Source organism: Anguilla rostrata, chromosome 3 (assembly GCF_018555375.3).
Source record: "Anguilla rostrata isolate EN2019 chromosome 3, ASM1855537v3, whole genome shotgun sequence".
Lineage (NCBI taxonomy): Eukaryota > Metazoa > Chordata > Actinopteri > Anguilliformes > Anguillidae > Anguilla > Anguilla rostrata.
This window is the reverse complement of record NC_057935.1, coordinates 9,458,432-9,483,115: the sequence shown is the minus strand read 5'-3', so window position 1 is coordinate 9,483,115 and position 24,684 is coordinate 9,458,432. Positions and strand designations below refer to the sequence as shown.

General features: G+C 45.5%; 1 protein-coding gene across 4 annotated transcripts in view; it reads right to left on the bottom strand.

The window, feature by feature from the left end:
- spock1 (SPARC (osteonectin), cwcv and kazal like domains proteoglycan 1) overlaps window positions 1-24,684 on the bottom strand; it is a 228,580-nt gene that overhangs the window by 68,963 nt on the left and 134,933 nt on the right. For all 4 annotated transcript variants that reach the window (XM_064325886.1, XM_064325888.1, XM_064325887.1 and 1 more), the window contains one exon: window positions 3,959-4,073. In XM_064325886.1, the coding sequence (XP_064181956.1) occupies window positions 3,959-4,073 (115 nt within the window). The remainder of the gene's footprint in view (window positions 1-3,958; window positions 4,074-24,684) is intronic.

Below are 24,684 nucleotides of genomic sequence, written 5' to 3'. Positions count from 1 at the left end.
TCTAGCTGGTGATTTTACATGATCCCAGTAAGGAAGCCAAGATTGTTTTTTTTTTAATTCAGCCTAATTACATATTTTTCATTTGCATAAGGCCTCAATTAACTTTCCTGATTCAAATCAATATTAAGCTAATATGCCATAAGAGATGTCAACTGGAACGGAAAATTAGGGTTGATGTTTCATCCGGAAAAACTAATCCAAATCCATAGAATAATCCATGACAAAACAAAAAATAAATTAAACTTTTCACTCAAATATATGTATAATAGTCAGGTATGGGGAGGCTGCTCTCCTATCGCATCACACCCGGAATGGACGAGCGCCCAGAGGATGAACCACACAGAGGGAAAGAAGACCACCTGACCCCATGTGATGTCACAATCCTGAGAGCCGCAGGTGCTCGGCTGACCCGAGCAGTGTTGGAATGACTCCGCCCGGGCGTGTCCAGTGCCACAGCCGCACGCTGAGGCCAGACTGTGCACGTGCTGAATGCTCCCTGACCGTCTGCTCTCCAGACGCGAGTCGCGAGTCGCAAGGCTCACGTCTGCCCCCAGTGACCCCCCCCCCCGAATCACACGGAGGCATGAATGAGCCAGGTCGAGGGGGGGGCGGGGGGAGCACACCATCTGCCCCCCACTCCCTCCTCCCCTCCTCTGCCAACCCATCCCCGTCCCCCCTCCCTTCATCTGTACAGTACATCCTCTCTCATATTGAGGTAATACAACTGTGCTGACAAAGCAGCTGGATCATAAGAACATCCCAAGCAGGAGTCGGGACAAAAGCCAAATATGAATAATTAACTGTTATTATTAGTAATTAATAATTAATAATATGAATCCCTCATACCCTTGGTATTATTGTTCACTATAACTCTGGTATGTCCCTGCACCAGAACACTGCACTGTGTGCCCACTAGTAGAGGAAGGACAAGAGAAGAGGGGAGGGGAGGGGAGGGGAGGGGTGAGGAGAGGAGAGGAAAGGAGAGGAGAGCAGTGACTGACTCCCCGCCCCCCATAGCTGTGTGAAGAATAAACCCTCAAAATCCTGCTGAAGAACTACCCTCCCACAAGAGCAACTGCTCTTCCTGCTGTCACATGCAGAGGAAACAACATGGAGGGTAGCTATACTTCCAAAACGACAGCTCTTAGTTGACAGAGAGGACACTTCTGTCTGAACCGTGATGTTTTCAAGCGCTGGACAATCAAGACTGTCTGGAGTTACAGAAAATCCCCAGACTGGGTGGCAATAGATGAAAAACAGAGAACAAAATTACAGTCTGAATTTATTCACAGTTTTCATTAATTGCATCTGTGTGTTCGCAGATGCGGAAACTGTGTCCTTATAATAAGCAGCATTAAATGATCTATGACCACTTTTTTTTTATTATTGCAGTTGTGGCCCTTATTATTTTTATCATTTGAACCCAGTCAGACCTCTACTACACTGACAAATGAACCTGGGTGTGATACGCACACAGACACAGGGACGGCCACTGTACAGGGAGAGAGAGAGGTGGCTCATTTCTGTGGGAATGGGAATGATGGGTCGTGGGGGGGGCACTGCAGCAGCCCGAGTCCCATCTGTTGGCAGGACAGACACGGGCACTCTGCCACAGCTGCTCACGCCGCTGAGTGAGGGTTTCTGGCAGGGGGATGGATGAAGGGAGAGATTGAGAGAGAGAGAGAGAGAGAGAGAGAGAGAGAGAGAGAGCGCACCAGCGGGCTCCACCTCGCTCTGTCGCTCCGGTTTATCAGATTGGAGGTGGCGGGGCTGAATTTAGCCGCCTCCCCCTGCCAAAGACGGCCGCCGCCAGAGCTCAGCGAGCAATCAGCAATTCATTAGGAGGGAAACGTCTTCGCCCGCCGCGTAAATAATGAAGGAGGGATGGCTTTAGTCGCAGGTTAAAGGATTGGGAGAAATTAAATTTGGATGGCGGGGGGTGGGGGGGGGGGTGGGGGGTGTCCACAATTAAGTCCCCGGGATCGGTGTCGGGTCGTACTGCTCTCGTTCGTGCGACCCGTCAGCGTGCGACACTTATCCAGGTCTGATCTCCAGACGCCCCCTTCCTTCCTGCCTCGCTTGCACAAGAGGAACACCTTTCTCAGGTGGCGGAGTTTAAAATCTCTCAGCGGCCCTCAGAGGCTCGCTCTGAGTCAGCAATAGGTCAGCAAAGCGCCATTGTACTGATGGGAAATTTGTGTATGACAGGAGACAACACCTCGGCAGAAGCAGCATTAGCAGGGGTACATACCTATTTCCAATTATTTAGGGAAAACCTCAGCCGATGCCGATAGCTATGATGATTGTTTGGTGGTCCTGCTTCCATGAGTAAGTTCTCCTTGCATAGATATCAACTATTTAATATCTTGCCATTCTAAAAAAACATTATTTCATTATTACATAACATCAAACTCATGCAATAAGGTTTAACATTTATTTTTATGGCATTTCTTCACAGTCATCCAATGTAAACTGCATTCCTCCCACTGAAAGTGTATTCCTGTAATACCAGTGTTTCCCCTAGAATTTTTTTTGAGCCTGGTAGTATGAATCAGAAAACAGATGCGGCACACAGGGTGGCATATTGGCGCAGTCGGATGGTGCAGCAGGCAGTCTGTAATTAATGTTTGAGTTCAAATTTCTTTTTTCCCCTATATATTCAAGACTTAAAGCAAAATGATCACAATGACATGATAACTTAATAAAATGTATAATACACTGCACTGAAATATATCACATCATTAAAGTGGGCTCACTCTCATCATGCCGAACACTCATATGTATGATAAGCTAGCTCCGGCCCTGCCTCTAAGTGGCAGGGAAAGAGGCTTACAGACTCTGTACAGTAGTCCTCTCATGTTACTGTGGATGCCATGCTGAAGGAAGGAGGTACAGACACGTCTCGGCCTGTACGAGGTCTTTGCATATTGAGTCACACCCTCCCCAGATGAACACGTCAACATTTATTCAGGGTCACTTCAAGCCTGTACCCTGTGCCTACTCATCCGGCTGACCCTCACAGGTGACCCCCACACAGGACTACATAATGACCCAAAATGGCGGGGTTCTGACTCTCGATGTGAAGGCAGGGCACGCCTGTGACCACGGCAACAAACAAAACAAGACATCAAGAACACGGTCATCGCGACAACGAAAATATTAGGGATCCCAGTCAATAGCACTGCAGTAAGGTAGCAGGGAAGATGTCAATCTGGGCTCTGAGATTTGTGGAGAGGCCTAATCTCTACTGTTGCAGTCGAAGCCAGAAGCACGTCAATTCGAGCTGTGGGGTAAAAAAAATTGAGTCTCTAACACTGCAGTGGATGCCAAGCTTGTGTCGATCTGGGCCGGGAGGTAAGCAGAGAAAAATCTAATCGATGGCCTTTCTGTAAAAACCAATGAAGGGCCAGACTGGGTCACAAAGTTATCTGGGAAAGGGCAGCGGAGAGCTTTTCAATGGCAACTACTCCCAGACAGGGAGTTTCAGCCCTATGTGAGGTACATTTGTGGAATTAAAAATGACCCCCTGTGTGGTCTAGTTTATGCTCTGTATAAATTGATGTGTCAGAGCACCACGTTTCTTGGCACAGAGGTATTTTACATTATCAAGCTTTTTAATTTCCCATGTCTGTAAACCATCTTCCTGTTAGCTATTCTCCAAATACATTAAATCATTTTATGTGTCAATTTACCCATGACATGCTATAAATTCAGCTTCGACACTCTTCTCCCCGCCAAGTCACTTTCTTTCACATGGCCTGTTCAACGTGAACACACCTCACTGTGCCAATTCAGCTTCTACACAGGGGCAGTTCAGCATCAACTGCTGAAGGTGTGTCCACTCACCTTCCACAAGGCACATTTTCAGTACGAACACGGTACCCGTCCGGCAAGAGTTGCTCAGGTTGACAGTCGATTGACTGAGCTCAAAAGCACGCATTTGATCCTGTAGCCCTACCTGTTTGGCAGCTGTCGGTGGCTGATGCAGATGGCGGTCTGGTAGTCATGGGTGACGCACACCTTGTGGGCGGGGCAGCGCACCTTCAAGCAGGGGTCTTTGGTGGCATCCAGTCCTGAGGAAAATGGAACAGACAACTGTTAGGAAACTGAAGCAGCGTAGCTCAACCTGAGGCCTGGAGGGCCAGGCTCTGTAAGGCTATTCAACCCTTGTTCTGGTGGGCAAACCAGAACAAAACAACCCTTTTCCTTTGAGTTTACAGTGCCTGCAGGGCAACTTTATCCTGGTCATGTAGAGCCACTGTGCCTGCATGGCTACTGTCCCCTCATTCTAGAAGGTCATAGAACCTACATGGCTATAACACAGTCCAGAGGGATGCAGTGTCTATGGGCTTTCAGAGATAGTGAGAGAAAGAGAGAGAGAGAGAGAGAGAGAGATGCCTGGCTATCGAGACAGGTAGACACCGGCAGACCTGGCTGCCCAGAGAGGACAGGTTGTACTCACTTTGTGACATTGAAGAGGTGGAGACAGAGCTTCATTTCCTCACGAAATGTGAGAAATACAGAGAGACAAGGTCACTGTTCTTCCTCAAAATGAAAAAAACTCTGCCCACAATTTGAGATGCACTCAGAGACAGAGAAGCTGCCATTCCTTTTGGGAGAAAGAAGGGAATGTGTGGATTTGGCAGCACAATACATTGCCACTTGCCACAAACTGAGGGACAGGGAGTAACATTGACACCAAAAAAGTAAAGTTATTATAGTTCATTGACATTTTGTATGCGTTATCTTCTAGATGTAGAATTTTATTTCTGTGGTCTGGATTTTATATTTATTCTGTTAATTGTTATTGCCTGTCTGTTACGTTTGTCACTTGAGTGTATGCTTTGGCAATGTAAGTGTACCCTTACCATGCCAATAAAGCTTATTGAATTGAATTGAATTGAATTGAGAGAGAGAGAGAGAGAGGGGGGGGGGCAGACAGACAGAGGCAGAGAGAAAGAGAGAGAGAGAGGGAGGGAGAGAGAGAGAGAGAGAGCTAAGATGCCATGATAAACCAGTTCCATTTCATTCAGATGTTCATTCAGAGGTAAAAAGAAAAATATAGAAAAACAAGTCCTTTATCAATGTCCTAAATGCATTTTCCAACTGCACAACATTTTGATGAATTGCAGAGCTTCGTACAAGCACAAATAGTTTCTCCCTTTTGCTTCTAGAGATTTGTTGGAGAGAGAGAGAGAGAGAGAGAGAGAGAGATGACGATGACTGTGAGTAGTTGTCCCAACATTCCCCGCTTTGAGTTTTATTACTCTCCGGGTTTTTCTTGATTTTTTTTTGTCAGGGGGCTGTGGTGTAAAAGCCAAAATGAGTAATTTGGCTTCCCATGGCTGCTGTCATGGCTCCTCAGCCACCCCTTGCAGTCAGCAAAGAGCAGAGGTGGAGGGACCAGCTCACTGGTACACACTTCCTGCCCTCCACACCGCACCCCACTCTCTGTTAGCCCTCATGGGCTCCCTGAAGGCCATGCCCAGCGGAGCCACGGTGACCTCGGCATATCAGACACCGACAAGCAGAAATGGAGAAATACCAAAGGGAGACCAACGAGAGAAAACTACCGCTGAAGAGAGTCTGTGAGAAGAATATAAATTTGCACTGCTCTGCAGACTGCCATGTCATGCTGCTAAAGGTTGAATGACCCCTCCCCCTCCGCCCCCAACACCAACCCCAAAATCCCAACCCCCCACGCTCGCCACACTGACCTCCTTAGCGCCATCCTTCACAGGGGCGCAAGGCGGTCATCCAAGGTAACCGAGATCAAAGCGTAAAAAGCGTGCAATGAGATTCCGTGAGGCGCTGCTTCTCGACACAGTGACAGTGCACATCAGACAGGCTACGCATGCACAATGGGAAGGCGTGGCAGTCTGAGGAGTCAGCTCAGGCCGCTGCCACATGACTGGGTATCCGGGAGCAGCGGGTATGGGCTGGAGCAGACAGGATAGGTGGAGCAGGAATAAGTGGATGAAGAAAGAGTAAATAACAGCAGAAGGGATATGTAAGTAAGGAACGTCATCGCACTTCCCTGGCACTGTAATCAAAAAGCTAAGCTAAGCTTGTTCTTTTTGTTTTATTCTTCCATTCATTGCATTGTAACATAGAGGCTTATCTCATTTCCATGTCTACATTCAGAAAAGGTACATTGCGTACTGTACATTTGTTTTTGTTTTTTAAATATCGATATGTGGGAACAGGAGATGGGTGTGTGATTTTTTTATGTACCTTTTGATTGTGTCCAATCTTTGAAGTAGTGGATTTTACCCTAGCATTATCATTTAATTTACCTTTCCTCCATACAAAAAAAGCACAAAACAGATATGTTCACACTCTTTGGATCACAGATAAATTATGCCTGTGATTCAAAGTAAACTTAGAGTGTGAACACATCTGAACAATTGTTTTAAATAACCCCAGTTCTCCTTAAAGGGATAGTCACATTCTGTTTTGTTTTTTTAAATATATATTTCAGTTTTAATGTATATTATCAGGTGGTCCAGAGAGTTTTGTAGGCAACTTGCAGACATAAGTTCCTGTCGACCTGCCAGCTTTACAATGGCGACTTTAAGGGCATTCGGTGGTTTGAGGTCAAAAGCAAGAAAATACACCCAACTCGTCCCTGATCTCTAACCCCATAATGCGGTTGACCCGAATTTATTCTCTTTATGTGATCACCCAACAGTGATAAATCAAGCCTAATGCATGGAAATTAGGGAATGCCTAGTTCCTGCCCATATACATCACCGCACGTTAGCAACTGCTTCACCCAACCTTAAACACGCCAGGGGTCTCTGAAGTGCCAAAGAATGTGAAGCAGAGGGGCTGGTGGGAGGTTATAGGAAGCTGATCCAGAGCTTTCAGACCCTTCAAAATCTCAAGTTCTGCATTTCACCTCCTGTTACGCCTGCTGTGCGCCATTCTGTTCTGAGATCCTCTGCCACTCAAATCCTCCGCTCTCGTGACAACTGCGCCCTTCGTTGATACGCGACGGCATGAATGAACCCCCTGAAATGGCAAGGTGGAGCGCCTGTTCAGCGCCTCGCTTTATCTAATGGGAAGTGCCTACAGTGAGCTGATTCGGTAGTTTTACCACCCGCTGTTTTCGATTGATCAGTGTTTGTGCGCATACTTTGGTGAAGTATTGCAAAGAACCGTCTCGTGTGAAGGAGCCAGAGGCGATAGGTGGGCACGCATGTGGCAACATCAGAGAGCAGCTCTCTCAGAGTATCCCCTTCTGAAATAAGGCTGCTTTAAATATTCAGATTTTCACACAAATGTGCATTCTTCCTGCAGGCACGCAGAGAGTGACTCTGGGAAATGTAGTTTGACAGGGATTACTACGGGTTATGTTTCAGCTCAGATCCTTCTCATTCGGTAAGTGGTGACAGCATCTCACATTCATACCATGTCTCATTAGGAACCCCCTACTGATTTCAGTGGGTGGTTGAACAAATAAAAAAATGAACAAATTAGTGAACGACTGAATAAATGAATGAATGGATGCCACACCTTTAGCCTGCGTTATCAGCTCGATGCAGCTGTTTCCAGGTCACCTTTAGAAGCTATAGCGAACCAAGTCATTAGCTTGAAACCTCGAGAAGATCAAGTTCAACAACCACAATCAAAAAAGCAGTATCATTATTATTATTATTTACGTTAAATTCATCCTTCATGGAAAAATTTAAGCGAAACTTCAAACACGGCAAATTACAAGGCAGCAAAACTCATTAGCGGGCTTTGATAACTGCACAAGACAGAGTCAGCAGCCCCTAATTATTGGACTAATAGCGCCTCGTTACGTCGCACATGCCCTCTGATGCAGGAGGTACCCCCGGTGACAAAGCAGAGACATATTTTTAATGAACTCCGGGGCGATTAGCTCGGCGGCCGCTCAGCCGCTGAGCACGCAGTCAGCGCTTCACGCCCGTGCTCCGAGCCCCGCGCGGGAGGAGCCGCGCGGGAGCAGCCGCCGACCGTTCTGCAGCGCGGCGCGCCGCGGCTTTAAAAAGGTTTATGCGCCGGAGGACAGCGGTGCCCCGCAGGCTTTCGTCTTTAAACTCCGCAGCTGTGGAAAACAAAATACGAACAAACGCATAAATAAACCCTACACTAAGCACCGGAATGCCAATGAGGCATTCTGCATGGTTCGCCGCAAAATCTTAAGGAGGATGTCTGCGCCGATGCAGGGCCTGTGTATATCTTATTTATGTAGGTTTGGCTTCTGTCCTCTCCACAGCCCCCATCCCCCAACACCCACACCTACCCCCCCGCCCACCCCTACCAACACCCCCACTCAGCCCGCACACCCCCTGTCAATGAGAAAAGAAAGAACACTTTTCAAGTTCAGAGGAATCGGGTTTTTGCCAGCGACGGCCTGACAGTAAGCCGGCTGGAAGAGGCCGGCGGCTTTCAGAAGCGAAGCTCGGGTGAGACTGCACTCATGAACCCGCATGCACAGAGTCTGAACACCAAACTAATTCATCACAGCCAGCGAGCCCAACTGTCCAGAAAATGGCCGCCCAGAAATATGGGAAAATTATAAGCTGATGAAGTCCCTTGTGAGGGCTTGCACTTCGATTCCCCTCTTCGCTCAGACTCGCTCGGCGCTGGCGGTTGAAGCAAAAGCTAGAGGGGCTAGAGGGGCTAGAGGGGCTGAGTGTATAAGGCGGAGTCGCGGGTTTCGCATCCATCTCCCGGTAGAATGTAACATGTCAAAATAAAAGTCTTCACATTCACGTGTAGAGCGGCATTGCCGCCGCATTCCTCTCGGTGACAAACTGAGGAGAAATCCAATTATTCCTCCAAGTCAAACGTGCAATACGGGCCCTGAGACTGTCACACGTTCTGATCCACTGCAGATGTCTGGAGCCGTCTGTTGTACACGACAAAAAAAAAGGCACACTAATTTTTAAACGTCGATTTCTAGCCGGCGTGTGAAATCCGTTTGTCCAGAAATCGGATGGAAAAATAGGCATGACGGCTTTGGACGGTTTCTGATTCATGGATATTTTTCACACCACTGAGAAGAAAAAAAAAAGCAGGCCTTTGAATTCTTATTTACAGAATGTAAAATTTTCAGACACCATAACAAACTCAATCTGAAAACAGTGAATAATGTTTTTGAAGCTGATTTCATATATATGAAGGAGTAATGAAAAATGGCCATTATGCGCAGGTGACCCATGTATAAAAATGGGGGGACTATGCATAAAAGAGCAGTAATTCCCACAGGCATCACCTGATATTGAAGTAAATATTGAAGTAAATATCTTCAAATTAAATTGGATGCTCCGCACTTTAACCTCCAATTTTGAATCCAATGTGCTGGAATACAGAGCCAAAACAACAGGAATTGTGTCACGGTCCAAATATTACAGGCTGCTCTTCTTTTTACAAAGAGACAAAGATTGGATATGGAGTATATGTGTGTGTGTGTGTGTGTGTGTGTGCGTGTGCGTGTGTGTGTGCGTGTGCGTGTGTGTGCGTGTGTGTGTGCGTGTGCGTGTGTTTGTGGGATCAACATGGCAAACAGTCTCAACAGGTGAAGAGATGAGGCAGGTTCTGTCTGTCTTTATTATTCCACTAACCGGAGGATTACTGTTGCCCTCTCTCTTTGTTATGTCTGTTTGTACCATAGTCCTCTCAGTGCCCCTTGACAGGTCACCTCAAAGCCCGTCTACCCACCGTAGGTCCACCACTCGAGCCTGCCACCCCACCTCTGTACTGCTACACCCTCAGCCGGCCAGAGGAGGAAGGGCCCCCCCCCAAACAGACTGTGGTTCCTACCAAGGTTTCATACATGTCTTAGAGGGAGTTTTCCTTGCCACCTGCTTTGGGGACATAGGCCGGGGTAAACTGATTGATTGATTAGACGGAGAAGGTGTGGTTGGAGTGGGCGTACAGGGAGGGTGGGGGTCAGGTGGCTCTGAAGCTCTGCTGGGCACCCCCAGCGGGACGGAGAGGGACAGTCTGACGCTCTGTCGGGTCTGTAAGAGAAAGCTAATATAAGTACCGATGTGTCTCTGCAGATTTAAATCCTAAGCCTGAGAGAGTACATGTTTACTGCGGCCCATTCAACCAGGCAGTCTATTCTAATGGCCCTGTCAATGTGAATGAATAACAGCTGATGCCCTCCTCTCCATCTTCCCCTCCATCTCTCTTATCAGGCCCACCCTCAGCTTTTTCTAATGCGTCCGTCCGTCTCTCCCAGTTTCTCTCATTCCCCTCCGGTCTCTTCCTCCAACCGCCCACCGCCCCCCCCCCACCCCCCGCCCCCCGCCCCATCCCCTGACAAAGTGACATTCCGGCGAGCCTATCACTGTGAACAGAAGCTCTTCTGGGCCTCTTTATTGCAGGAATATAATGAATAATCAGCATATTAATTCGACAAAACTCTCGAGTCGTTTATTTTGGAGGGCAGGCCTCGTTCATCATACCCCGGCGATGGCATCGCCATGGCAACGCAGGGACCGCAGGGCCCCAGCGGGGGCGAATCTGCAGGTTTTTTTTTTTTTTTTTTTTTTTTTCCAGAAGAATTCAAGGCGAGTGAGACTCCAAGGCTGCAGCAGCCTACCCTCGCACAGTGCCCCACTGGAGACAAGACCTTGGCTCAGGCCCCCCCGATTACTCCACATACCAGATGTGGACTTCATCGGTCCGCTGGAAACGTGGAAGGTGATGCTGGGAGGAGCGTCCGCAGCCTTGGCTGCGCCATCATTTGGTGGGCAGTCAGCGGTCACGTCCTGTTGCAGGTTGACGCGAGCGGGCGTCAGCCTGGGTACACGTCGAACCGGGACATAACAGTATGGCGGCGCTGCTGCGGTGGCGTAACGCTGCGGCCCACAATGCATCGGCGGAGCTGCTCAGGGACGGTCGGCTCTAATAAGCGAAACGGGCGAGAGAAGGACGAGGTCACTCTCAGCCCAAAGACAGGAATCCAATCCTTTTTTTAATAACATATTGACGGATCGCCGGGAAAGTCGAGGAATGCGTTTCGTTATCAAACGAATATTGATATCGCGGACCCCGCAGGTTCCTGCTCCTGACGTTCCCAGCACCTCGGATTGATTCTCTTCTCCGGGGCTGCGCGTCAGCGGGGGGGGGGCTCCCAGGCTGAGGAGGATGCCCCCCGGGGCGTGTTCGAAGACGGCTGTTAAGGGTGAGGGACGGCTCTGCGAGCGCGTCGCACGTTCAATCCCCCGAAGCTTTAATCGCACACGGCCGGCGGAGCAACAAGGACAAACGCGAGGCTGCTCGAGCAGCCGCGCGCCGCGGACCTCACAAGGCAAGTCGCCGCTCCGCGTAATGCTGATGACGGAGGGATCGTATCAGATGTTCCACATGCACAACACTCGCCGCCGAGGCTAGAGAAACACACGTGACCTCTGTCGAGAAGAAAGAGCCTCATACAACAACAAAAAAAAAAAGCGTTTGATTTGATGCGTCAGAACGTTAGCATTGTGTGCATTAGTTCCAGGAATTACACAGGATGTTTTCAGTACTGCTGCTGCTCAAACTACAGAACCACCACAGGCTATCAAGGTCTCAAAGATGCGAGATCTGCGAGGAAGGCCTTCCTTTCTGTCTGAACTAAAAGAATAACCTCTCTCTCTTTCTCTCTGAGGAAGCTGTAGTAACGAGACACGTGCTGTGTGGGAGGAATGGGGTGTGGGGGGGCGGGGGGGGGGGGGGGGTGCACAGCCAGTGTGAGGGGACTTGCTGTCAATGTACGGATGTTCTGCCTTTCATTGGGGGCGGGGGGGTTCCCTTAAACCCAGGGATGCTGGGGAGGTATATTCTGTCTCAGTATGTGACTCACTATTCATATTAAACTCCCTACCTCTGCCTACACCCAACTGAGTAACCTGGAAACCTGACAACACTGATGTCCAATTCAACAGTCAGTCAGTTCTACTGATGGATCAGGATGGATTTTCTGTGAAATTCATGAACATTGCTTGTGATCGTTAAAGCCCTTAAAATGTCACCAACTCCTTGTTAAATCAACTAGAGGTGTCGTTTAATTTCTTTTCCCACATAATTATGAGCATTCTGCCTGAACAAGAGCAGTGTTTTCAGCTGAGAGACAGGCCCAGGAGCTCACGTCAAAACGGCACAGGTGAAGAATTTCATTCGCACTGAAAAATATTTCCACATTAAAACTTCCTCTAGTGATAAGGACTGAAACATGCAGATAGCAACCCTCTCTTGTCTGTTTGTATTGAACTCATTAAATAAGAAGCCTTCACAAAAATTGCTTCAAAAAGCACTTCCAATTAAATCACTTCTCTCTCTCTCTCTCTCTCTCTCTCTTAGCACAGAAACCCGGCCTATGTGTCATAGCTTACATTTCAAACATTATTTTCTACAGCTCCACCTGCCCAGACCGTATTTGAATCATCAGCCAAAAATAGAGGCAAATCTCTCCGGGCAATCAAAGGATAAGGCTGTTTATTTTCTTCAGTCAGCAAGAGGGAGGCAGTTTTTGGCAGGAGCAACAGCGCGAACGTTCTGCGCATTAACAGGGGCCATCCTGTTGAAGTGATGAGCGTTTGATGAGGGAAGAACTGTCGCCTTCGGGCCAGGGTTTCTGGTCAGGCTAAAGATTTTTTGGGTGCAGCTCTCGGGCTAAAAGTCAGTGCCAGGGGGAGAGAGTGGGAGGATTCTGCTGAGGTCAGGAATCGGTTTCTTCCTCCTGCGGTGTGAGGAAGACCTCAAGGGACCTTAGTTCAAGACAGCCAGTCCTCTGTGAACACGAGGGTCAAGCTGGGTTAAAAGCCCTGATACTCTGAAGAACGCTAAATAGCCTAAATGCACCAGTGTGCCTTTTTTCTCATTTAAAAAGAATGCATTTTTTATATGCGTGGAATTAGGCTTCCGTCTGTACAACAGTCCATGTTTGGGTCTGTTGTCTATTCCCAAGCTTTCTTTTGTTTGCAAGAAGTGGAGAAACTAGTGATGCTGCATTTTTGGGATTTCTGTTACAGTGAATAGATTGGAATTGATAAGAATTATTATTAATGCTAATTACGACAAGCACATTTCCCTACGTAGTCTATTCTCTATGGAAACTCAAAGGTAACACGCTGGCAATAAACATGCTTTATGTCTGTGATTGTGAGCACATAGTGGCTCATTGTGTAGCATAACGAGTTTGAGGACTGGGCTTGCAACTCCAGTAATTAACCGAAATCACCTCATTAAATAAAGTTTCAGCAACAGATTACATGTAAAGGATGTCAGACGTGTAAGTTGCCCTGTGTAAGAACTAAATGTGCTAAATGCATGAAATGTAAAATGGACTAGTAATTAATCAGATATGAAAAGCCTAAGTGCTCCATTAGCACTGGTAAAGTGGCAAGTGATGTGTTAAAATTGGCAAATCATTCATGAAATCACCATAATGATAACAACTTACCCAATAATGACGTATAAGTACCCCAAGCATCTATACTCTCCAACGTAATTTAATACACTGAGTGTAATTTTTTGCATTCCATCAATGTATCTTTCTATGTATGTGAGTGTATGTGTATATATACATGCAAATACACACACCTGTATTAGATATCACTTTTGAGTGCACATGCGAGGATTTCAAATCGAAGAGAAAAATTATTAATCGCAGGGGAGTTGAAATGGGGGTAAGAGGTGCTTATTAGTGAACATATTTAATATCTTGCGGGTTCTCCATTCGCCGCCAAGGTCACAATAGCAGAAATATGAGAATTACTGTGACCAACTTTTCATGTATGGTATCGTACAAATACACATGACCACGATTCATTTTACCATTTAGGAAAAGTTGTGACAAAGTGCAGTCACTTTTTCATAAATCTGAAGCATCTATTAAGACAGATAAGACATTTCTAAACTTGAGCTGTGGCATGTCATGTCCATTCTGTAATGCACATTCACATCATGTTTAGCTTGGATTGGCAACAACTAGCTTTGAACAACATGGTTTCTAAAAGACCAAACCCAAATCCTCCTGTAGTGGGCAGTATAAAAAATGTGTTTCAGTTGAAGAAAAAAAAATAAAACAAATATCTGAATAACCTGAATAAAATAGGCTTGTCATCATGGTATGGTATTGGGGCTTCTTTATGAACAATTATTAATGGTCATTTATTTATTTATTTATTTTCAAAAGGTCTTAATTGTTTTTATACCTTATATATGAATCTGTGGGCTTTAATGGCTATTTCTCTACACATACATTTATATTTAATTAATGGCAAACTGGTATGGAATCTACGTCAGAGACATTCTATAACCTGGAGAAACGGACACAGAGAGCAAGAGGTGAGTCAAACTCTCACCCAACCAGAACTTCTATAATTCACACCAGAAGCAAAGAGCAGACCAGAAAAGTGCAGTGCAGCTGTGCTCTGAAGGTCTCGTCTGAGGTTCAGTTTGAGTAGCTTGCCCCAGACATTACTGTTCATGGATTTCCCCAGGTCTGCTCAATGAAGCATACAGGGCAATGTACCAAAACAAATAATAACAGAACTAAAAATAAGAACTCACAATATAAGAAAGTAGTGGGGCATTCATTGGAGAATAAAGCAATTGTTAGATGTTGTTTGTTTGATATTTTTCTGTGTGTATTATGTGACATGTTATATGTATTGTCTCCATTTACATGAATTTAAATAAAGTTTTCATTAAAAAAAAGACACGGGCAAATAAACTGGCAGTAGACAGAGAGAAAAAAAACGCCCGGCATCATTAGATTCCAGCTCATTCTGCAAGCGGCAACGTTTACAGCCGCGAAACGATTGCTGGCATCACATTCGATTTCTGGCCGAATGAGACAATGCAGCAAAGTGTCCGGACGCGACAGATTTGGCTCTAATGACTGTAAACCGTGTCGTCCTGCCACTGCCTACTCTTTACTTTAATGCTATTTAGCAGATGCTCTTATCCAGACTGACATACAATGCAAACACAAAAAGCAAAGACCAAGGAGCGAAGTCCAGCAATTCCCCAGAGGGGGGGGGGGGATTAGTCCCAACATTAAATTAACTTAAACAAACAAGAACAGAACTGCCCTAATGAGCATAAAATTACATTATACAAACAACAGTAAAGAACCACAGGCTCTGAAAACAAGAAAAATGAGAATTTAAAAGTATCCGACCCTTTCTAGTTAGAGGGTCGGGGGACTCTACCAGCACGACCTCTTGTTGGGGATGCTGTTGCCGGGGGAACCCCTGTAGATGTCACCTGAACTCTCATGATGCACTGCTGTGAACCACAAATCAAAAGACTTCTGGTTCAAGGAAACAAGTATTGTATGTATATATTGTATATTGAAACAGTTTTGTATGGCTATGATCTCTGTGACATATGCCATGTAGAAGGAAGGGCCCTATCCTGAACACTAAATACCGCTGCACATCATTTTAGCCATTTATTCTAATTTACCTCAGTCCAGCTGGAAACAGAAACCCTAGTAATGCTCACGCACTACATATCCAGATTTTCAAAACCATGGGAACTTTGGCCAGAAATGTCCAGTGTACACATGGACATGACCTTAATTGGCTATCGCTCTTTAGCGATATCAGGGTGAAGGAATTTTAATTACGCACCTCTTTTTGGACACAAGCACGAAGGGGATTTATATGAGCGTTTCTCTTCGGGAGTTAGGATGTAAATGCATTAACAGGCAACCTCTTAAAGATGCCAGTTTGCTCGCGTGTCTTTGCAGATGAGGAGGGAGGCGTTTTGAGGAACCTGGCACCTTCGCCAGCCACACGACCTTCGCATTCTCACCTGGGTGGTGAGGGGAAAAACAGGAGCAAAGGCAGAATCACCGTCTTCAATAATGCACCTGTTCACGCTTTGCTGACAGTTATATCGAACCATCTGTGCAGCCTGTCGGCAAATTTACCCTGAAGGTGTCAATCATCCAATCATTCACAGTCAGGGGAAACGCGGAGGGGGCAAAGTGTGTGTGTATGTGTGTGTGTGTGTGGGTGGGTGTACGCGTTAAAGAAATATTTCACACATTTCACACGTTGACCTGGAAAAGACTAAATTAATTTAATTCAGAATCGAAAATCAAATATACCAGTGCATAATTCCAATCAAATTACTTTTTTTGTAACATGAAATTTGAATGTATTTCATTCATCTGGCGCATCTAAATTTGTCTCAGAAATGCTGTAAATTGTTCTGTCCTTTTCTCTTACCTGGGAGAAAAGCATGAGCTGTTTGTATGCTGAAGTTCTACAGGTGTGATTCGCCTTTCTTGGCATCAACAAGCTGAAATTCTGCGATAAATATTCACAAAAACTGAATATGAATAACATATTATATAATCCCATTTTAGCCCTAGTCTCATTCGTGTTCAATAAACCATTTGAATGTGAATAATAGTGGAAATTAAACAGCTCTGCATCATTTCAAACCTTCATTGAAAGGCCGAATCTCCCTTGTATTAATCAATGTCTGCTCAAGGTTTTTTCTTTTTTTTAAAAACATGTGCTCACATGAAATGCTACAAAACTAATTTGTTCTATTATCCGAGAAAGAAAGAAAAAAACATCCTTTCATATGCCCTTTTTCTCGGAATTGTGCCAATGTCCACAAAATAACAGGCCTTGCGATGATGAATCAGAGATACAGAGCATACAGAGTTATCATGCACAACGAATAAAGGGTTTGTTTTTTTTAGATATGAGAGGCACAATCCAATGTGGAAAAGAAGAAACTGGCTTTTGTTCACTTTTTTGTTGTACTCTTAGCCTGCACAGTCCTGGGCTAGACTAACTGCAGTGTATAACAGAGCCAGACTTGCGATACTCCCGGACAGGGCTAATGCAGTCCTGAACCAGGTTAACTATACTCCAGAACAGGGCTAATGCAGGCCTGAACCAGGTTGACTGTACTCCAGAACAGGGCCAATGCAGTCCTGAGCCAGGCTAACTGTACTCCAGAATAGGGCTAATTCAGTCCTGAACCCGGTTAACTGTACTCCAGAACAGGGCTAACGCAGGTCTAAACCAGGTTAACTGTACTCCAGAACATGGCAAATGCAGGCCTGAACCAGGTTAACTATACTACAAAACAGGGCTAATTATACTGCAGAACAGGGCTAATAAGCCAGGGTAACTGCCCTCCAGAACAGGGCTAACGCAGCCATGAACCACATTGGATCCAGTGTTGAACAGGGCTAATGTGTCGCATTACACGCACAGCAGACCAGAGAACCAACCATAAACAAATCATCAGTCCAGAACAATCGCAGCAAAGATGCCCTGTGAATCTGTAGCACAGACATTTGCTGAAAGTAATTCCCTTTACTACAGCACAATAAAGGAATGTGAGCACCGTTATAATGTCGGTGGCAAAAACCATCAATAAGCAGCAACGATGGCTTCACCCGTGATGGTTAATTGAGTCTGCCAGCCTGAGAATGAGCAAACGGTGATTTATCTGTTTTATTAGCGTTACCTGTTTCTTAATACAATAAATAAATAAACTAAAATAGATATACAGATATACAGCTACATATCAGAATTCAGGAGAGTGCATATTGTTTTGAGTTTTAATTACAAAGACCATAATTGACAGGACATTGACCTGAATACAGAGGTGTGTGTGTGTGTGTGTGTGTGGTGGTGTGTGTGGCAGATGGGGGGGAGGGGGGGGGGGGCAGGTAGCAGTCACTTTGAACTGAACCTCATACTGAGCCCTATACTGAACCCTGCAAGGAGTGCAAATTGGAAATAGAGACCCACCTCGGTTATTGTCTGGGGGGTGGGGGGGGGGGGGGGTATCACGTGTCCTTTCCAAAAGAGCAAAAGAATCTACACATCAAGAGGGAAGAAAATCTAGGCTGAGAGATGTTTTGACATAAACGCACTAAGTTAACCCCGACACAGCTGCAGCTTTTACCAGGATTTGGCCTGGCGACATCCTAGTCGGCTAAAAAAAACTTTCACTTTTCAACCCAAATGTAGCCGGTTTTCACCTGAACACCGAGATGCCACTTCTTCGACTTTTTACCAAAAAAAAAAAAGTTCCGAGTTCACGCGGCACAGGCCGCCCTCTCGGCAAAACGTTCCACAGCGCCTCTCGCCAAGAACAAAGGGGGCCGCCTCGGGACACACGCTACTGCGTTCAAGTTTTTTAAAAATGAAGTTAAATTAAAAACAACAGTTTATAGTCACCGCTAAAAAAAACTCAGAACGCCTCTGGAACCCGGAGACTGGCTCCCGACGGACGGCGCATATTGCCATTAAAAAAAAATGAAAAACAGTATATTCTCACCACGGGGGAATTTCACTCCATTTGAAAGATTGTTTGCCGCTTTGATGTGGTAATTAAAAGGTATTCTCTTACCGCACACCTAAGGGAGCCAACGCAAAAAAGCAGTTTAATTTGGAGGAGTCTCTCGGGGTTGGATTTTATTGGGCTGTTGTTAAGGTTTCGGCATGGGTAGGCTTTTGGGAAGATCATCCCTGCAGAGGGGAGCCAACCGAATTAATCATCACTCCCCAGTTCAGAAATATGAAATATCATCCCGCATTAATTTTATTAATTGCAGCAACAAATGAGCAAAAGAGTTGCTCATTCTTTCTTGAGTTCAGACAAAAAAAGAATGAACATATGGCATGTAACATTACAGAAAGAAATCTGACTTAATCCTGTTCTTAATGTTTTTTTTTTTTGTTTTTTTTTGTTGTTGTTTTTTTGCAAGTCTAATTCTCCTCTGAATATTCTACTCACCGAGAAGAGCTGAATAAATCACTTTGGAATTATAGAGGAACCATTTTTCCCACCAAAAAATCGAAAGGGCAGTTTTTTATGTATGAGAAATGACAGGTCAATTCAGTCCAGCGTGATCAGCACCTGCTGGGAAATTTACCTGCCACTTTTGGAGCCGTAGACACACACCAGGGTGTCCTTTGTCACTTCGCAAATTGGCACAAACTTCCCTCCTCTACATACTGCAGCTCATTTTAATTAGAATTTAAAGCCCAACATATTATCTGTGCCTCAATAAGGGGTCACTTTCAGATGCCTGTTCACAGTGCACATCTCATTACAGATGTTTAAATAACCACTGAAAATGAACCAGTCGCTTGTTAAAAGCCTGCTGCACACTAATGAACTGAGTAACAAAATCTAGTCTCAATTTGACCAGGCAGATTCAGTTTTAACAATGTCAATGCCCTTACAACTGCAGGAATCTGTTCAGTATTCCTTACATTTTTTTAAAATGTTTAATCTTTTTTTCAGTCACAGTTTTGTTGTCAGTTCGGTTGTACGTGATTTTTTTTTTCAGACAAACACTGAATGAAATTTGAAGTGTAAATGAATGATGATTCAGAATCCAGTCCTGTGAATTTCCATATTAGCTATTGTGTATTCACGCGTAACCATATCGGTCATTATTAAAAACGGTGCCACGCTGACAAAGAAAACACACACCTTGTTTGGAGAGGTGCGGGCCGAGGGACTTGCAAGTGAACCTGACAAATAACAGTGTGCCAGAGCCAGGTGAACGAGCATCCAGTTGTGTTCGGTTATTGTTCAGTCTCCACGGTGATGAGAAACCGCAAACCGACGAGAAAACCCTAATTATCCGACTGATCAAAAATAAACCACAGCTGCTGGTGGTTTATAGAGTATATTAGCTGAGTAATGGAGCCATTGGAATGGAACCAAACTAGACGGAATGGTGTCCCAGTGATATTAAAGCGTAACTGAGGTTAACTCTGATTCAGGGTATTTCGCTGTTTTACTTGGACAAAACAGTAGCTGCCATAGAGCACTCCGTTTGAAATAAATCTAAGATAAAATTCACCCCGCTTGTCAGTTCTGGGTGATATTATCCTTGCAATATAGAAGCTGAGAATGTTCATATGAACTCTTTAAACAAACATTTGTTAAGAAGATTTCATAAATCGCTGGCAGGGTCTATTAACGTGCTATTAGTGAAAAACGTTGTGATTGTTTTTTTTAACATAGCGTTTAACTGAATTAGTATTAACCTTTATTTATGCAGGGTAGGTTGACTGAGCACACATGCTCTTTTACAGCAATGCCCTGTTTACTTTACCAAGAAGTCAAACCTGCATGTCTTGGGATACTGGGAGGGAACCAGAGTACCTAGAGGAAATCCACCACCATGCCCAGAAATACTGTGGTTATGCACAGTGAAATCGTACACGGGTTGTAATGCACACAACGCAATGCGAAGCTGTGAACCTAGGCTAAGCTAAAGGTACTGGCCAAATGGCAACAATATGAAATTAACTTGGATTGTATTTCAGCCTATGTTATTTTTAACAATAAACGTCAGTTATTTTTAACAATGAAAGTCAGTTAGTTTTAAGGATGAAAGTTGTTGCCGTGTATTGCCAACTAATTCTAAATTCGAGCTGCCGCCAGCTGAACATAAATTAACAAATTCCCTCCCTTCATTTGAGATTTGGCAGCAATCACAAAACAAAGTTACTCAGAATTCAAACTAAACTGCTTTTATTAGCTCTATTATGCTGAAAAAAGATGAGGAAAAATAAATAATGACATGACATTAATAGATTGTGCATTCCATGAATATTTAACGTTTTGACTAAGCCAAAAATCTTTTGAAATGAAGTGCTTTATAATTACGTGCGGAGTATTTAAACAGCGTTTTTCCTCCGAATTCCTTTCCATTGTTACACTGGGGTTGTTCTTACAATTCAGTGTGCTTACCAGCATTTTATTTTTACATATAGTGAAAAGATTTCATTGAGCATTAAAGGTAAAAACCACTCTTTGGTTACTCTGAACAGAGCGGAGGGAGAGGGAGAAGCAATCCCGGAGGAATGATTGCATAAATGGCTCGTTCCGCCACACAACTTGTTCAAACATCCCACACATTACCATTGGACAGCCCGCCATTTTGGCTCACTCACAGAGGCACTGTCACTCACTCCTGAAACACGACACATGACATTTCCAATAAAGATGATTGTCAAAGGAGCTGCTGTTAAACTTATACGGGGGTCAAACGTTACATCCCCCCCACCCCCCAACATCCTCTGGTAATTGCACCAAAGAATTACTGCTGCGTCTAATAGGCTGATGATGAAACAGCATGATTTGCTTGCGGATGATCTGAAGTGCTGATTCCTGTCACAGTTCTTCTGTCAAGGGACAGTCCCCGCGAGCATATCTATTTAAGTCACTTATGTGCTCTGAGAAAGTAAAGACAAGCTCATATCTGCAACTCAAAAACGTCAACAGCTCAGGGTCCACTAAGAGGTTCCCAGGCAGGGCCCTTCATTCAATAAGATCAACAAATACAAAGCGCTGGATCACGAAAATGTGTTTTAACACGTTTGTCTCTACGGAAAACAAGTGTACGAGCAACAGCAAGAAGAAGAGCATCAGCAAATACAATGCAGTCCTTGTCCTGTTCTCAGGTTTAATGAGGATGTGTGATAATCCAGGGTATACATATATTAGGGTGACACATAAACAAACGGATAAATGCATAACATGGACATTATTAGTCTATTACATTTAAGAACTGTACATATCATTTGGATTTTCCGTAAGGCAGAATTTATCTCCTTAATAACATGCTGTCAGCCGTCCTCTATTTGTGAAGTGTTTTTCACTTAAATAATTATGAAGTGTCCATACAGGTTTTAAGCCTGTATTAATGTGATATCTAAATTCAGACTTTCTGGCACCGGTGTTAGTATCATCAACTACATACACTTAAAACAACCAACAACAAGGTATCCTCCTAAGACGTATGTCTGAGAGAAATAGATAGTGAGGGATTATGGGGGGATGGGGGGGTCCTAAAATCACTTTTGGCCAAGTCCTCAGCACCAACACCGAATAGAAAGGCAAGTACAGTGCCCACAGCGCGCTATCAAAGCCAGATTCAATCACAGTATCTTCCAAACAGAAGAAACAGTCTGAGGATTAGTGATTTTTCATTAGGAGCTTGGTGTCAGTGTTTGAATTGAATCCCCTGTTCACCCACCAACCGCGATACGGGACGTGTTGGGAAGGGGACCCGCACTTGCCACCTGAGAAATAAACGGAGGATCCCCGGGCCCGCCCTCGGCTGTGTCGTCAGAGGAGCCCAAATCCCCAAATCCCTGTTTTGAATGCTCGCACTTCGGGGCCTCTGCCTTATTTTTCACTTAGCCGGATCTCCTTAGCACCGATCACCGAGGAGAACGGCAACACGCCACTATCCCTGTCTCCTGGAGGAGGTACAGGCACGTCTCCTCCTATTTAGAGTAGCTGCAGACAGGCTCAGGGAGGTGCAGCTCAGTCCTTGGGGGGGGGGGGGGGGGGGCAGAGCGATTAAACATCGGTTTTGGCACCTCCCTCGGTGTGTGGCTTTGTCAAGATAAGGAGGATAGGGCCAGGGCAGGGGCAGGGGCAGGGCTGGGGGCCGGGGGAGGCAGAGATAAGAGTCGCAGTGCACTGGCTGTGGGACACAAACAGAGCATCCTATTGACTGCAGTTCCAGCTGATCTCCCTGGATACACCAGCCGTGAAATGGCCCGGCAGGTCTTTATCCTGTACTTCCAGGGATTACACGGCCCGCGAGCGCCCACACACACACACACAGACAGACACACACACAAACACACACACACACACACACACACACACATGCACGCAGTCTCACACACACACACACACATATGCCCACACACAGACACAGACACACTCACACGCGCATACGCCCACATGTTCACTCACACACACACGACCAGACAACGCCACACTGCACCACACGGCATACGCCCACATGCTCACTCACACACACACACGCATACGCCCACGTGCCCACACACGCACACGCACACACATGCCCGCAAACACACACACACACACACACACAAGAACACAGATGCACACACTCACACACATGCCCACATACATATACACATACACACACACGCATACACACACGCATACGCTCATGTGCCCACACAGACACACACACACACACACAAACAAAAGTATATGCATATGGATGTACGTGTGTGTGCGTTCGTGTGTGTGAATATGTGTGTCTGTCTGTGTATGCGTGACGTCCAACTCTTTTTTCCTACATGCACATAATCACACACACATGCAGTCACAGTCTCTCATACACACACACACACACACACACACACACACAGCCATTCACAAAGGTAATATAACCTTGCTTACAAGTTGATGCCCAGGGCAAGAGGCTCAGTGAGGCAGAAAACATCCCTCACACCCTCCCCCCCCCCCCCCCCCCGCCTCCCTCCACCTTTACCCGTGAATGCCTCTCCAGGGGTAATACTTCAACCAAGGTTCCTATGACTAATGAACTACCATCTCATTTTCCAGATCTTCGCCAGGACTGTATCTGAATGCTTCATCTACCAGTGCAAACACACATGGCACATAAAAGACTCTACAGGCACACACACGAAAGGACACACACATGTACACACACACACACACACACACACAATAAACTTGTATCTAAGAGTGTGCAAAAGTCAATTATATGCAGTAATTTCTTTATGGTATAAACAACACCTTTCTCTAGCGCTTCATAAAGTTCACTCTTTTTTTCACAAGCCACCGCCCGGTGAAATGATTGTCCTCCAAGAGCCTTGTGACTGTGATAGAGCTGGAGCCACCTCTACAGTCTGCGCGAGCTAAGATAACGCCTCGGCCGCAAATCCATGGAGCATTTCCGTCAATAGGCGGAAGGCAGAGATCACTAAGTGTGCCATCAGACAGCAGCAGAGGTGACCCCACGGCTCTAACTATGCATCATAGGTAGCACTAACGCGAGAACTGCTATTTCACTTACTACCATTTACAGTACTGAGGGCTTCATTAAGTCAGGGCAGTGCGGCTACCCTGCAGCCATTCTGGCTCTGAACACCCATAACTATCCCTAGGCTTCACTTTCTCACCTGAGGCCATTTCAGCTCTGAGGTTTTTTTTTTCTTCACACTTCAAGCTAATGTTCTCTCAGAGGGAAATGGATTCTTCAAAGTCAATCTTAGTTTTCTCCATTACATTTTTTCTTTAGCTCTTTTCATAATACAGCGGAACCAGCATTCTTCTGCAAACACTGAGTATAACAATATATACTGTATGGTTTCATGTATTCATTATTTTTAAATTTTACTCCCACTGTTTATCAATTATGAATGCCCAGCTTTGTTTGTGTTCATTACTGCAACCTCCTCTTGCCAATTCTGGAGAAGTTCAGACAGGTTCTCCTCTGAAATATGTGATGTCAGCCACTGTTTTATTCTTCTTCACACCCGCAGTCCACTGGTTAAGCTCTCACAGGAGGGCGTTACAGGTGTGGTTAGTGCAGGCAGCCGGCGGACGCCTGGCTGACCAGAAGGAGTCGCTGGTGTGCAATGAGACGCGGGTGAACCCGCCAACCGGAACCCACGCCTCACCGGGTGGCGCCACAGCCAAAAATCCGTCGCCCTACGGGGCTGTCGGCCATTTGGTAGATTCGGCACGGTCCAGATTCGGTACCAGACCCTGGGGTCCGGGGCCTGACGACGTGACATTTTGGAAACGCAAAGCAAAAAAAAAAAAAACCGCAAAGGTCAAATAAGAGCAGGATAACTTGCGGGCCAAAATTCTGATACAGTACATCGAAATAACAGAGCAGGCAGAATG